This window comes from Panicum virgatum, chromosome 7K (genome assembly GCF_016808335.1).
Source record: "Panicum virgatum strain AP13 chromosome 7K, P.virgatum_v5, whole genome shotgun sequence".
Classification (NCBI taxonomy): Eukaryota; Viridiplantae; Streptophyta; class Magnoliopsida; order Poales; family Poaceae; genus Panicum; species Panicum virgatum.
Genome location: NC_053142.1, coordinates 33,502,136 through 33,516,558, shown reverse-complemented (window position 1 = coordinate 33,516,558; position 14,423 = coordinate 33,502,136). Strand labels below are relative to the sequence as shown.

General features: G+C 48.0%; 1 protein-coding gene across 1 annotated transcript; it reads right to left on the bottom strand.

Annotated features, from left to right (window-relative positions):
* Positions 1 to 1,882: 1,882 nt before the first annotated feature.
* LOC120640153 (glutathione S-transferase T3-like) lies at positions 1,883 to 3,415 on the bottom strand. Its single transcript, XM_039916028.1, has 4 exons — positions 2,857 to 3,415; positions 2,585 to 2,781; positions 2,046 to 2,490; positions 1,883 to 1,977 (listed from the first exon to the last, which is right to left on the bottom strand). Exons 1-4 carry the CDS (start codon positions 3,218 to 3,220, stop codon positions 1,883 to 1,885), a joined length of 1,101 nt encoding a protein of 366 aa, XP_039771962.1. The 5' UTR covers positions 3,221 to 3,415.
* Positions 3,416 to 14,423: the final 11,008 nt, after the last annotated feature.

The window sequence follows — 14,423 nt, the reverse complement described above, 5'->3', positions numbered from 1 at the left end:
TTTGATGCGCAGTTGTCAAATTTAGCATGTTGATTTCCAAGTAGAAACATGCAGTCGTCGTCACGCAGGTCGAAACTGAAAGTCTGAAACCTTATCTGTCACGAAAACGCCGTTGCTTGCAGGGCCAGGGCGAACGGATCGGCTGTCCGCGTGCCGGCGAGAGACGACATCGTATTTGTTGCTGTCACATGCCCACGATCTCTAAAGATCACCGGGATCCCCGGAAATTCGCCGGGATCCTTCGACGGCGACGGCGGTGGCATCTACCCCGACCTAACAACCCAAACATCGTCTGGCTCACACGGCAGTGGCCCATGCGAGGGCACGAGGCAGCCCCCAGACGCGAACAGAAAGGGTGCGAGCAGTGGCAAGGGAGACACCATGATGCTTGCTTCCCCTGTGTATCCCGGCATGTGGTGTCTCACCTGCTGCCAGAAAAGCCCGCTTTTTTTTTAGAAACCCATCGCTGTCGGTGGACCATGCCCTTTTGTTTTTATTTTCTTTCTCTTCTTCTCTCTGTGTCTGTGGAGTGCATCAGCATGCCAATGGCACTAATAATGGCAACTTTTTCTCAATGGGATGCTCTTCAATCTTCATCACTTTAGTAGTTTACACTGTCGAGTTAGATTCTGTGTCTGCGGAGAATGTTTGAGCTTTGGTATTGTCTGTGGCCTTGTTCTCTCTCTCATGTGAAAAGTGGGCATTTGTGTTGCTAGCTTCTACGTGGCCGTGAGACGTGAGTGCATCTGCTCTGTGAGAAGATTTCTGATAACTTGGTACTACCGGGAGGCAGCGCATTGCTTTGCTTGCTTGCCTTGCCTTCCACGCCAGGGCAGACAACCAAGCAAAAGAACCTTCCCTAGCCGCACTAGGCTGCAGCACTAACAAATAGTAGAGTACTAGCAAGTCAAGTAGCAACCGGGACTACTTCCAAACATTAAACAGAGCCTTTACCTAGCAATCTTTCTTCAAATGATGTTAGTCGAGTACTGTAATGAACAACCTACAAACAAAACCACTGTTTCGCAAGTGAATACTACTAACCCGGCTGGCGTTGTGCAGATAAACTAACCAGTTTCATATTTTTTTAATGAATAACCTGTAGCATAATTATGCTGGGCAAATCTCACTTAATTACAAACGCACAGTACAGATGAAATGGTGAGCCAGCAAGTTCACCGGCCGCGCGCGTCCTGGTGCTAGCGGTCGCGCAGCCAGCAGCAGCAGCTACCAACCTTCATTGACACCGCCAACTGCCGCCATGTACGTACGCCTCTTCCCTGGTGCTCAAAGCCATCCGGCAAAAGATCGATCACACCTAGTGCAAAGGAAAAGGCTGTCAAGCGCCGTAAATCAGGGCTGTGTTTAGACTGACTTCAACGGAGCTCATGCAAATGCATTTGCAAAAGGCACTGTGCGCACCGTGTACAGTGGTTGCATGAGGCATGTAAAAATGAGATACTCCAACGGAAGCACGCATCCAGACATGCATAGGCTCCGACAGTTGACTCCCGCATAAAAATAAACTCACCCTGGTTGATTGGCGGGAAGTGGGCGAAGTAAATATAGAATAGCGGGAAAATTGACCCGGCGCTCGTGCACTTTCCGATATATCTCTATGCTTTGACCTGCGTGCACGAACATCCCCGTCCCCTCTCCAACCAGCTGCGACGACAAAAGTGGGCTCCGGCGAACTGCTCGCAGTCCCAACAAGTCATTAGCTCCGGCAACGATACAACATAGCGTGCAGCAAGTTAGTCCCATAGACTCCCTCCATCAGATTAGTCCCGGCAATAGGTCATTATCTTAAGCATAGGATCAAACAAATGTTTTTTACTTAGGTTGTCTCAGGGATGGCCTCGAGGTACATTCGCCTTTCGTGTTATGGAAGTAATGCTGATCCAAGGGATGATGACGATGAGATCTCCGCCGCCGTTGCTCTGTCGCTGGTTGCACGAAAGCGCAAGTGGGGAGGCTCTGTTCCGGGACACAGAGTATATAAACGTGACAGAGCTGGGGCAGACAAAAGATTAATGGCTGATTACTTCGTTCCACGCCCTCCTCTCTTGCTTGCTTTTTCAACTCTATGGCGTCCATCTGGACTTTGAGCACCGCTCTTTGTAGGTTCAACTTCTCATCTTTCCTATTCAAAATTTGTTGTAGTTGTTCCTCTTCTTTCAGCTGGCTCTTCTCCCTGTTGTCATGTATGCACTGTAGGACTTCAAATGCAGTGCTGGCAGATGATTTAGAATCCCTTCTGCTTCTACGTTTGGCAGTATCTCGACCCTCTGGCCTATCATGCACATTGTTTTCAGATGGAAGTTCGCCCTCGCAACCTAGTTCAGCCACATTGTCTTCATTGTTTTTCCCTCCATTATTGTTGAGCTCCAGTAGCTTGTCGTTCCATTTTGCTTGGTCTCTCAAAATTTTCAAGCAGTGAAGGAACTGGAATGGTTCCTTCCTTTCGTACATGTTGATTGCATCCTCAATCTAAAAATACATTCAAGGTCCAAAATTTCATAGGTCACAAAAATAAAAAGAACTCGTTGGAAAATTGTTTACATTTGGGAAATGAGTCACATACCCTGTCTGCCTCGTTCTTACCACTCTCATGCCTCCGATCAATAGCAGACTTTATGCCACAGAACTTGTTAACACATTTCTGGATCAACAGCCATCTGTTTTGTATAGCATTTTGACTTCTTGTGCTACCTTGTGGCTTGTTCGCATTGAAGTACTCATGCATCCTTTTGTAGAAACCTCCTTGACTCTGTCCAGCTCCTGCTCATTCAAAGACGTTACTTGTTAGGTACAAAATCAATTAGGAAGATTTATTAAATAAACTAATAATGTCACCTATTATGGGATCTATGCTGACGTTCAGCCATGCAGAGCATAAGACAACATCCTCTTCCTTGGAAAAATTACTACCCCTCCGAGGAACTTCCTTCTCCTTGCCCTTTCTTTTGGTTGTTGGACGGCGAACTTCCTCTATGTCCTGATCATCACCTCCAGTAGTCCTAGAATATGCTTGTGTAGGGGATGGCAATGGTTGTGTTGGCATAACAAAATTGTACTGTGAAGAATTTTGCACCTCCTGACTGCTAGGGTACTCATAATTCTGTTGGGATGTAGCAAACTGATGTAGAAATTGATCAGAAACATAAAACGGTTGTCTCTGAGAGCTTTGTCCTCCGAAATTGAGATACTGACGTTCCATACTGTAAATTACATATATGCAGAAACATCAGTTGGGACACAATTAAGATTTTAAGTACTAAACAAGTACTAAAGTTGCAGAAGCAGCAATAGAAGCGCTCTGTCATGCTCGATATTGCAGGAAAAGCAGCACCATTAACCAATCCTCAAATCACACACACAAAAAAAATGAGTGTCTAGATCTAAAACAATGGCGAACTGAAATAATAGGAAATCTAGCGACATATCTTTCTGGTCCCCTAAATCCTACTTCCGTCCTTCCCCAAATACGATTCGACATGCACATGCCTGCAACCCATGGATCTATTTTGCTCCATGATTGGGAATCGAAAGCAGTGTACCTGTGTTCTTCAAGATCCGCCGAAGCTGCAGCAGCTGCACTGGTGGTTGATCTCGTCGCCGGCCATCGGACAACCGCGCCGTACTTCCTAGTCTCCTCGGAGCGAACTAGCTTCACTCACTTCGCCAGGCCGGAGTCGCCTTCTGCTTCTTGACGGTTCGTGCGAGCAGAGATACGTTTGAGGAGAGAGAGAACGTATTTTTACATTTCCTCTCTCCGCAAGTGCAAAATGTGTGTCAGATATGCATTCTCTGTTGGAGAACGATTTGGCAATGCAAAGTTACGAGCGCCATGCATTTTATTATATTATATAGCTGCATATCCATTTGCATGAGCTCCGTTGAAGTCAGTCTTAGATCCCTGGAAAACGGGTAGAAAAAGTCACATCGGACATTGTAGCACATTTCGTTTGTTTGTGGTAAATATTGTCCTATCATGACCTAACTAGGCTCAAAAGATTCGTCTCGCAACGTACATCAAAACTATACAATTAGTTTTTTTAATTACTTATATTTAGTACTCCATGCATGAGTCATTTGCTATATTTAATGTTTCGATGTGATTTCGATGTGATGGAAAGTTTGGAGTTTTTGTGAGATCTAAACACACCCCAGATCAGAAAAAAAAGCAAGGGCACTTTATCATCCACTTTTGATGATAATGTCGATGTTTTCAATTAATCCCAAGATTCAGTGCTGGATCACGATGTGTTTTGTGTCTTATTTTTGTTTCAAAAAGAGAGAGGGAAGACTCACGCCGTGCACCCGGGTATACATCTTTTTAAGGGCAAAATCTTAGCAGTGCCGTATCGAGCATGGGAACCTGCGCGGTGAAGTTCAGTGCAGTGGTGCCCGGCGGCCTGCATCCATCGATCGCGTCAACATGCGCGGCAGTGGTGCCCCGCTCCACTTCATTGATGTCGCCCGGCCAGTCGCGCGCAGGATATCCGGCGAGAGATCGCCAATTCAAGTAAAAAAAGCTGCCAATGAGGCAACGAAGGGCATCTCAAAATGAGAGAGAGAGATTTTTTACATATTTATCATTTATCATTATAACAGAGGTCACTCATCGGAATATCACTCTTACGATAACACCTATAAATTTACCATTCTTATCTCACGCCTCTTATATTTTTACTATATTTGGCTATGTGGCACGCCACGGCGGCCTAACACGCTGGCGTACCATCAGCAACGCATGCGAACTATCGTGATTGCTCATGATCTTCTCCTCTCCCTTCCCGACAGGTGGGTCCCACAGCTTCTCTCACTGCCAGATGGGGCCCATAGTGAGAGAAGCTGTGGGACCCACCTGTGGAGAAGGGAGAAGAGAGGAGAAGATCGAGGGCAATCACGACATTTCAGACTGTACGCTAGCGTGTCAGGCTGCCGTGGCGTGCCACATAGGTAAATGTGGTAAAAATGTAAGAGGCGCGAGATAAGAATGGTAAATTTTTAGATGTCATCGTAAGAGTGATATTCTGATAAGTGACATCTGTTATAATGGTAAATATGTAAAACATCTCTCTCTCCTTTTGAGATGCCCTTCGTTGCCTCATTGGCAGCTTTTTTTTACTTGAATTGGCGATCTCTCGCCGGATATCCTGCGCGCGACTGGCCGGGCGACATCAATGAAGTGGAGCGGGGCACCACTGCCGCGCATGTTGACGCGATCGATGGATGCAGGCCGCCGGGCACCACTGCACTGAACTTCACCGCGCAGGTTCCCATGCTCGTTGCGCCATCGCTTCGCCAGGTCCGTACTGCCATTATTCTGCCAAGTAGATCTCGTGGACCCCATGCCCGGAGCAGCAGGCCAAGGGCGCAGGGAGGAGAACCCAACAAAGCTGCCGCGCGCGCGCCACCGTGCCCGCACGCGTCACGGATCCGATGCGTGCGCCTGCCCTCGGATCGCCTCGGGGATCCGCCCGACCACGACGCGCCGACCCACCCCCACCCAACCTCCGCTTCCGTGCCCGCTCGTACGCTGGTCTGGTCTGGTCGCCCCCAGCGCTCTGGCTGCTTGTGCCTGTACGCGTACGCCCCCCGCGACCGTACGCTGGTCGACGCCGGCCGGACCGTACCGCCGGATCCCGGGCAGTCGGTGGCCCACCCGAGACCCCTTTTTTTGGCGCTTCAATGCGCGCGCGTGGCCTGGCCGCCTGGCCCTGGGGGCACATCTGCAGGAGAGGATCGACCGGCCAGGGGATCCGGCGCGGGTAACGGGAACGGCCGCCTCTCCATCCGGCCGCTATGGTCGCCGCGAGCACGGCCGGCGCGGCGCTGGCCGGCGCCGTGCACGCGTACCTGCTCGCGGTTGCGGTTGATGGCGGGAACCGTGCGCCCGCGTACGTGCTCTTCCGAGGCGCTGGCCTGCGCCGTGCACGCGTACCTGCTCGCGGTTGCGGTTGATGGCGGGAACCGTGCGCCCGCGTACGTGCTCTTCCGAGGCGCTGGCCTGCGCCGTGCACGCGTACCTGCTCGCGGTTGCGGTTGATGGCGGGAACCGTGCGCCCGCGTACGTGCTCTTCCGAGGCGCTGGCCTGCGCCGTGCACGCGTACCTGCTCGCGGTTGCGGTTGATGGCGGGAACCGTGCTCCCGCGTACGTGCTCTTCCGAGGGCCGGAACGGGCGGGCGCGGTGGTCGGGGTGAAGCAGCCGGCTGGCCTCGGCTTCCTCCGCCGCCGGGGGGGGGGGGGGGGGGGGGGGTACGCCGCGGCCGGGCGGCACACGGCACGGCACGGTTTTGGTCTGACACACGGGGGGAGGAAGTGACATGCAGCTTGCTTGCAGTACTCCTTGTGTCAGACCAGAACCGGGGCCTCAAAGTTTGAGCCGCCAGCGGAGGAGTACTACCGGTAACAGTTTTGCTTGCAGTACTCCTTGTCGCCCGCACCGTTGATTAGGCACGCACAATAACTGGAGTACTGCCCAGTAACAAGTCACTAAGCCGAGAGCCAGCATCAACACGCCTCACGTCGCGCCCATTCTAGAAGACGAGGGTGGGCGACCTTTGCTTGGCTACGATCCGACGACCGGGCCGGGGTCCAACCTGGAAACTGACCGCTGAGCCCCCGTGACGCGAGAGGGAAACCTCGGCGGCCGGGGTTGGTCCCTAGTGGTCCGGCGAGCGCGCGCGCGAGAAGACAGAGACGACCAGAAGCGAGCGAATCGACGAGGCCCGTGACGACGTGTCCGCGTTCCGCGCGCGCAGGACGGCCGCCCCGGACCATCCAGCCCGCTCCGCTCCATCGAGGATCTCGCCGAGATCTCCCGGCGCTCAAGCCCCTGCCCCACACCCGTCCCCCCCTGCCAAGCGCCAGCCAGCATCGCAGATTTGGAATTTGTTCGGCTCGCCGAATACCGCGCTCCTCCGATCCCCACGGGGTGCCGCCGGGTGGCGCCAGCGAGCGGCCATCTGTCCCCCGCCTGGACTCTCGACCGCCACTCCTGAGCACGGCGGATCATGGACACACGCACGCACCTCCACAGGGTCAGGGTCTCGGCACGGACCCACGTCGCCGCCGAGTGGCGGAGAAGCCTGTCCCTTGAATACACGGCCGTGACTCTTCTCTGTTCAAGTGACGACCGGGCCACCGGATGCTGGGAAGAGGACGAGGGAGCAAGTGTATGCTATGTTACAGTACCCATCGGTCCGAAAGCTGCGTGGCGCGTGCGCTCCATGTCCTCGTAAGATCTCTCGGGTGTGCTGTGTGCAAGTGCTACTGGATGGAGCCATGGAGGTCGATTCGACCCCGTCTCCTTTCGCCCCTCCACCTTCACTCCACTCCCCATCAGGATCAGGCCGTCACCCAAGAATCTCTGCGTGGGATCCTCACGCAGTACGTGCGATCGTTTTCTCGGGATTTCCTGACGCGGAAATCCTGCCTGCCCGGCGATACGTACGAGATCCCCCGGAGAACGACGTGATCCGCCGCTAACAGTGGCCATCTCCTTCGGAGAACTGTGCATGGCATGCGATCCGGGGCCGGCCCAAATCTTTCCTTCGGTCGGCTGCAGTGCCGTCGTACACGCATCGAGCTAACCGCAGGCCACGCCACATCCATCCATGATCCATCCCCGTGTTCAGCTAGCTCCGCCCAGCTAGCGCATCAGCCAGCAGCGCCGCTTCTACTTTGCAGTAAAGCCGCTGAGATGCAGTGTGTGTGTGATTCGCAAGCGACACAGCACAGTTTTCTTATTGGGCGCGCATGCGCTGCTAGCAATTAGCAGCGAACGGACACGCGTCAACTAATAGATAAGCTCGTTTCTCTTCTTTCTTTTCCATTATCCATTTCATTTTCTCCAACACCCACCAACGACGCTAGGCACACATTTTATTTCTTGCTAGTCTGCAATATGAGAGTTTCTATATGTGTATTCAAAGTTATAGATATGAGATTAAAAAGTTTATAATAGGCTAGTACAAAGTTCCCAGTTTCAGAATGCAAAATTTTTAGTTAAAAATTTTCTGGTTTTGGAGAACAAAGTTCTGTGTCTAGAAGTAATCTGTTGGTATAAAATTAATAGATATTAATGTCTGACTTAAAGTTTTTGATCTAGGAGTATAAATTTGAAATGTGGTCACACAAAGTTTGCAAAGTTTGGAATTCGGAGCTTGGTGTACAAAGTTTATAAATTTGGTGTGCAAAGTTTTAAATTACAAAGTGTGCATCTTTGAAATACCATGTTTGAAATATGCTAGTAAGAACTCCCTAAATTTTGAGTCCAAAATTCCGGGCTTGTTTCTAAAAATGTTCATTTGTTTAATTTTTGGAATGCAATTTTATGACATGCAATTTTAAAATCTGGATATCTATAAAGCTTTGAAAATATAGTTTAAATTTTTTTCACTTCCAAATATAAAGATTTTAGAATGCTACTTGAAAGTCGATATGTACAAAATTTTAAAATTATATGATTTTCAAGTTTTTGGAGCATAAAATTTGACATGCGACTTTGAAAGTTGGATTGTTAGAAGTTTTAAACATAATTTGAATGTTTTTTAACTTTAAGTCTAAATATTTTCAATATGTGAATTCGAAAGCTAGATGTGTACAAAGTTCTAGTTCCATGTACAAAGTGTTTGATATGTTGATTGAAAGATATGAGGTTCCTTTTAGTTTCAAGTATAAATGGTTTTCATTTAGGATTTTTTGAATATCCTAATATTTAATTGCCATTTTAGCTTTTTAGATCCAATTATAAAGTCTCATGCATATATCTTGAAAGTTAAGAATAATTAACTTTTTTATATAAGGGCGGGCAGGGACCCCTCCAAAGCAGACAATACATATCGAACAACACTTAAGGCAATACAAACCACCACACAGGACGTAAGGTATTACGCTCCAGTGGTCTGTCTAAATCTTTGTGTTCCTTGCACCAACGCGTTCTGATCCCGACGAGTCTCTGCCTACAATCAATCTCCTCGGGGTATACATCAGAGAGCTTGGCAGTTAAACACTAACAGTGGGTCTTTTTTGTTTTGACTAAACCATGGTGAATTCATTTTTGTGAGTTTTGTGACCATGATGTGTCCACATTAACAAGAAGCTTACTAAACTCCCATTTTGCACAGGTTTGGCCAAGGTTCATTGATAGCTCTGAAACAAGACTTTTGACCACAACACTTCATAAGCATTCAGGTGAGATCAAGACACATTGATTGCTGTGAAAAAATTATATACATATGTGTTTCAAAATACAATGGTATGAAGTTCCTAAATTTAGATGTTAAATTTATTGTAACTAGGCAATTATGCTCATGCATTGCTACAGATAAAGTTGGTATAAATATCATATACGTATTGGTGCCCGTGTGTTAATTTGTAAGGATCTACATGATCGAGTCGTGAACGGAGTGGACGGTCCGAATTACAAAATTTTAGAGTTTAGAGTATAAAATTAGAATGTTATATTTCTGAAGTTCAGATGTTCTAATGTTCAAGGATGTAAAGTTTTTTCAAATAAAGTTTTAGAACCAAGAGATACAAAGTTTATGATAGGCTATGATAAAGTTCCCAACATGGGAATGCAAAGTTTTTTAATTATGAGGATTAAATCCAAAAGTACAAAAATGTTTTATCACAAAGTTCTAGATTTTTTGAAGAGTAAAGTTGGATTCACGAGAGTACAAAGTTTATAACATGCTAGTAGAGAGTTTTCTAATTTGGGTTGCAAAGTTCAGAGTTTATTTTACTAAAATATTTTTGAAAAGACCAAAGTTATCGAACTTAGTGTTAATTTTTATTTCAGTAGAAAGTTTTTATGTAGAAAGTTCTATATCTATTTGTAAAAGGTTTCAAACATCTATGTATAAAGTTTTGTATCTAGTAGTATAGTTTTTTAAATTTAATTGTAAAAAGTTCTAAAATTTAGTGTACGAAGTTTTGGATTTACAAAGTTATGGAGTCCGGTGTAGAAAGTTTGAAAATATATTAGTAGAAAGTTTCTGAATTTTAGAGTGCAAGATTTGAATTAAAGTTTTGGATTTGGGAGTACAAAATTTAAAATGGAATAATAGCAGATTTTTGGAGCTAATAAAGTTTATTAATGTGATATTGAAAGTTCATAGCATCAGGTTCGAAAGATTTGGAACCAATAAATTATTATTGTAGTACAAAGTTTATAATTTTTTAGATTTGATAGTTTCTTAGAACTACAAAGTTATTAACGTGCCAGTACAAAGTTTCGCAATTTTCAGATTTGAAAGTTCTTTACAACTACAAAGTTATTAATGTGCTAGTATAAAGTTAATTTTTTAGATTTAAAGGACTAGAAATTGTAAATATTTTTGTATCTAAACATACAGTGTAAAATAACAAGGTTTTATATTTAGAAATACAAAGCTCCAATATTCATAGTGCATTTGCATTCTCTTTTTCTTTTTATTTCCAATTTTTTTTATGTACAACAGTATTTTGAATACAAATATCTTTTTCCTAAGGAAGATGCAAAACCACTGCCTGAATGCATATTCTACTACCTACTGACAGAACCATGTATGAATGCATATCCTACTATCTATTGACATACCCATGCAACAAAAAGTATGACACCCTTGTAGAAACAAAAAATACCAAACATGCATGCAAGTTTTTCAATGCATATCTTTCTGTTTTTTTAAACCGATTATATAAGTTGAGCAAAAGGGTTATAATTTTTCTCATTTTCAATTTTTTGAGGTATTACCATTCGATTATGTGAATGAAGATGCAATTTATTCTACGTTAGAGAACGATAGCCAATCTATTTTTTATTTATCCTCCTATATTATGAAACTAAAGAATTGTTTCACATCTTCCTTTTTTATTAAATCTTATTATATTTTTATTTTTATTTCTCAGTTTTATTAGTTCTACATGCATATGGATGTGAAACCCCCCACCCATTCACTCACCCACACACCCGCTGTCCCGAAAGAGAGAAAAGAATAAAGTAGAAGAAAGAGTAGAAGCCTGAGCACAGAACTAGAGATGAATTAATTAAGGTACTGCCAAGGGTGTGTTTCCTACCAAAGCAAGTTAAATGTGTATTCACTACTATAAATATTGGTGCACGAACATTACTTTCTAGTTGCTGCGCTCGTTCGCTGCAATGCTGCCGCGACGCACGATCCCTAAATAATGGCCCCCGACACAGCACGGGGGGTCAATAGAAAGGGGCGGTCGGTCAGTGTTGGAGAGATCCGTGATCGTTGAGGTCCAATCAGAAGCCACGACTGATGCCGCGGCCTTGCCTTTCCGGGCCTCTGCTCGTCATGATGCTCCGATGCGGGCGGGGGTGTCGCTAGTTTACAGTCAACCACACGGAGGAGCTCCGTGTGGTCGATTTCCCGACTGTTGGTTTTTTTCTATTTTAGTAAGTTTTTTGTCGTTTTCTGATTTCAAGAAATTTTTACAATAAAAAAATTTTGAGAAAAAAAAATTTGACGAGAAAAATTTTAGAGAGAAAAATTTTAGAGAGAAAAATTTGAGGAAAAAATTTTACATAAAAATATTTAAAAAAAGAAAAAAAAATTAAAAAGCTCAGGTAAAAAACTTGTATCAGAAAAAAGAAAAAAACTAGTGATGGCGACGGCGGATCCGCCGCGCGCCTCCGGAGCGGCGCGGATCTGCCGTCGCCGGTCGCCGCACGCCGCTCCCCCGCTACCGCCGCCGCAGATCCAGCGTCGCCGGCCGCTCCGCAGCTACCGCCGCCGCGGATCTGCCGTCGCTTCAACCGCCGCGCGCCGCTCCGCATGCTCCGCCACCGCGGCCCCCGCCCGGGAGCACCGCTCCTGCACGGATCCGGCGCCGCTTCCCCCGCCGCGCGCCGCTCGCATGCTCCGCCACCGCGGCCCCGCCCGGGAGCACCGCTCCGGCGCGGATCCGGCGCCGCTGCAGAGCCGGCCGTCGTGCCGCCGGAGGGAGGCAGGAGGGGCGGCGCGCGGAGGTTGGGGAGGGTGCGGCGGGGGCGGCCGGGCCCAGGCGGCGTGCGGCGGGGGCGGCCGAGCCCAGGCGGCAGGCGCGCGGGGAGGAGAAGTGAAGAGAAAAAAAAAGGAAGAGGAGAAGGAGCAGCGAGTGGTGGGAAAAAAAAAAAGAGACGAGGAAGGAGGAGTCGGATCACTTGGAGTCGACCGTGGAGTCGACCGTGAGTTTAGAAACTCACGGTTGACTGTAGAATCATCTTCGCGTGCGGGCGGGCTCGACACGCGTGCCCCCTTTTTTTTTAAAGAAAGCTAGTGGTAGTACCTCTTTTGGGAGAACAATATCAACGGAAAGGTCTAAAGTTCTAGAGGGCCTCCTCCTCACTTTTGCACACGTCATCATGATATCCAGTTTTGTTACTTTTTGGGCCAATTGATATCAGCGCCATGTTTGGTTAATTTTACGAAAAAAAATCTTGGATGCATGGAGTACTAAATGAAATTTATTTGTAAAATTTTTTATAGATGGATGTAACTTTGCGAGCCGGATCTAATGAGCCTAGTTAATACACGATTAAATACAGTAACCATGCTCTAATCATCCTCCAATCACATGGTCAAAGGCCTCATTAGCTACAGTATTGCTACAGTCCATGGTGGGAGGGCGCAGAGAGGTGGGATGAGGGATTTGCAAAAGTGTGATTACTCAATCTAAGGGCGGGTACAAATTGTAAAATTGCCCAATCCCCCATGTGCCTTGGATGTTGATCCAATGACTCCGATTGAACTTTACATAATTTGCATGGAGAGATTGGTTTACACCTGATACGTTGCCTTATTTAATACCTCTAATTAGTGGTCAAAGTTGAAAAAAAAATTATGAATTTTTTTTTACCTTCTAACCAAACATGGCCAGTCTTGCAAAATCGCAAATCTTTGGGTTGGATAAACTTTTTATCCAACGGGGGTGAGGTGATATTATTATTTTTTGTTCCCTTCTGCAAAAATTATAGTAATTTGTATAGCGTCAACGTCAGCGCTAGCCACGCTACTTACTACTTGCTGCAATACCCGAATATAGTTTCCTCCATACTCCTATATATATATATTTTTTTGTAATTTCTGTCCGCAACTTAACAGCGCAACAGTGCCATCGTAATGGGCGTAAATACGAGCAGCTCATTAACTTCGCAAACAGTGGCTGTTTATAATAGGAGGACGGACGGAAAGAGCACCCCGTCCCCCCTCAAGTTCCGCCTTCCATTTTGTTTTTTGTTTTTTTTTTAAAAAACACGCGTTGAGGTCGCCGACAATGAATGCGCGCAGGCCGGCCGGCCGACCGCGGCTGCGCCGGGGATCCTACCTCGATCTGATGCGCTGCCCTCGCAGACCGTATTGAAGGCCGCCGCCGCGTACGGCGCCTGGCTCGACTCGCCGCCGCCGCCGCCGGAGATTCCACTCCCCCCCGCAAGCGTCCGCGCGCTCGCAGCCAAGCAGAAAGAGAGCTCGCTCCTCCGCCTCCAGAACGGCATTCACGTACGTACGTACACCTCGATCGGCTCCCCCTGTACGCTTGGCGTACAGGGCCATGCGTGAACCCGCCCGCCCGCCCGCCCGCCGTACATCTACGGGGGCAGAGGCAGAGCCCGGCGCGGCGGCCTCGGGGGTCGGATCGCTGCCGAGGCTGACGCCACGCGATCCAGGTTGCTGTTGTCACCGCGCGCGCGCGCCCCGGGCCGGCCCTGCATGCAATGCATGCACGGCGTGGTCTCGGCACGCATGCATGGCTGCACGCGACGATGCCTTTGTCCGCCCGCGTACGAAGGGTAGCGAGTTTAGGTTTGGTTGGAGATGGAGGGACACAGCTGCGAGCCCCCGGCCAGATCTCACGCTTCTGCTGGGTTTTTTTTATAACAAATCTCACGCTGCTGTTGACGCAGCCGTGTGCACACTCCTACGCAGTAGTACTAGCTAGTAGTACGTTGCGTGGTCTGCCACCGGTAACGTACGGCGTTGTACGTATTCGCGTACAAATCCCAGCCATTACTTGCGACGACCCATCTCGCATGAAACCCTAACAAACACGGGCGACGCGCCGATTCGATCGAGCAGATCCATCCACCGTAGGTACTCGGACAGTTTTTTTTTCTTGTTTTTAAACTCGGACAGGCTTTGAATGAAGCCCCATGGATGCACAGGCAGCAGGGATTTCAAACGGCCGGACGGGCCGGTGCTCCTCCTTTTCTCGTGTACGGTGATGCATGGTCGCTGACACCGTATCTCGTATCATCAAGCCCGGCAGTGAAGCCCGGTCGTGTCGTCCACGTCGGTATCGGGCGTATCGCATCGCGTGCAGATCCGGTTCAGCAACGCTGCGGGGGTACACCGTACGCCGCCGTGCCAGCAGAGCAGGGGCCAAAGCCGAGTCAATGGAGGCCGGCGGCAGAGGCAAAGG

What these genes read in the sequence shown, in the direction of transcription:
- LOC120640153 (XM_039916028.1), bottom strand. Translation starts at nt 3,220, where the DNA reads ATGGAACGTCAGTATCTCAATTTCGGAGGACAAAGCTCTCAGAGACAA. An exon ending in GTAAGAACGAGGCAGACAGG is followed by an intron (nt 2,491 to 2,584) that starts GTATGTGACTCA and finishes ATGTATTTTTAG; the next exon opens with ATTGAGGATGCAATCAACAT. An exon ending in AGAGGAGGGCGTGGAACGAA is followed by an intron (nt 1,978 to 2,045) that starts GTAATCAGCCAT and finishes GTCCCGGAACAG; the next exon opens with AGCCTCCCCACTTGCGCTTT.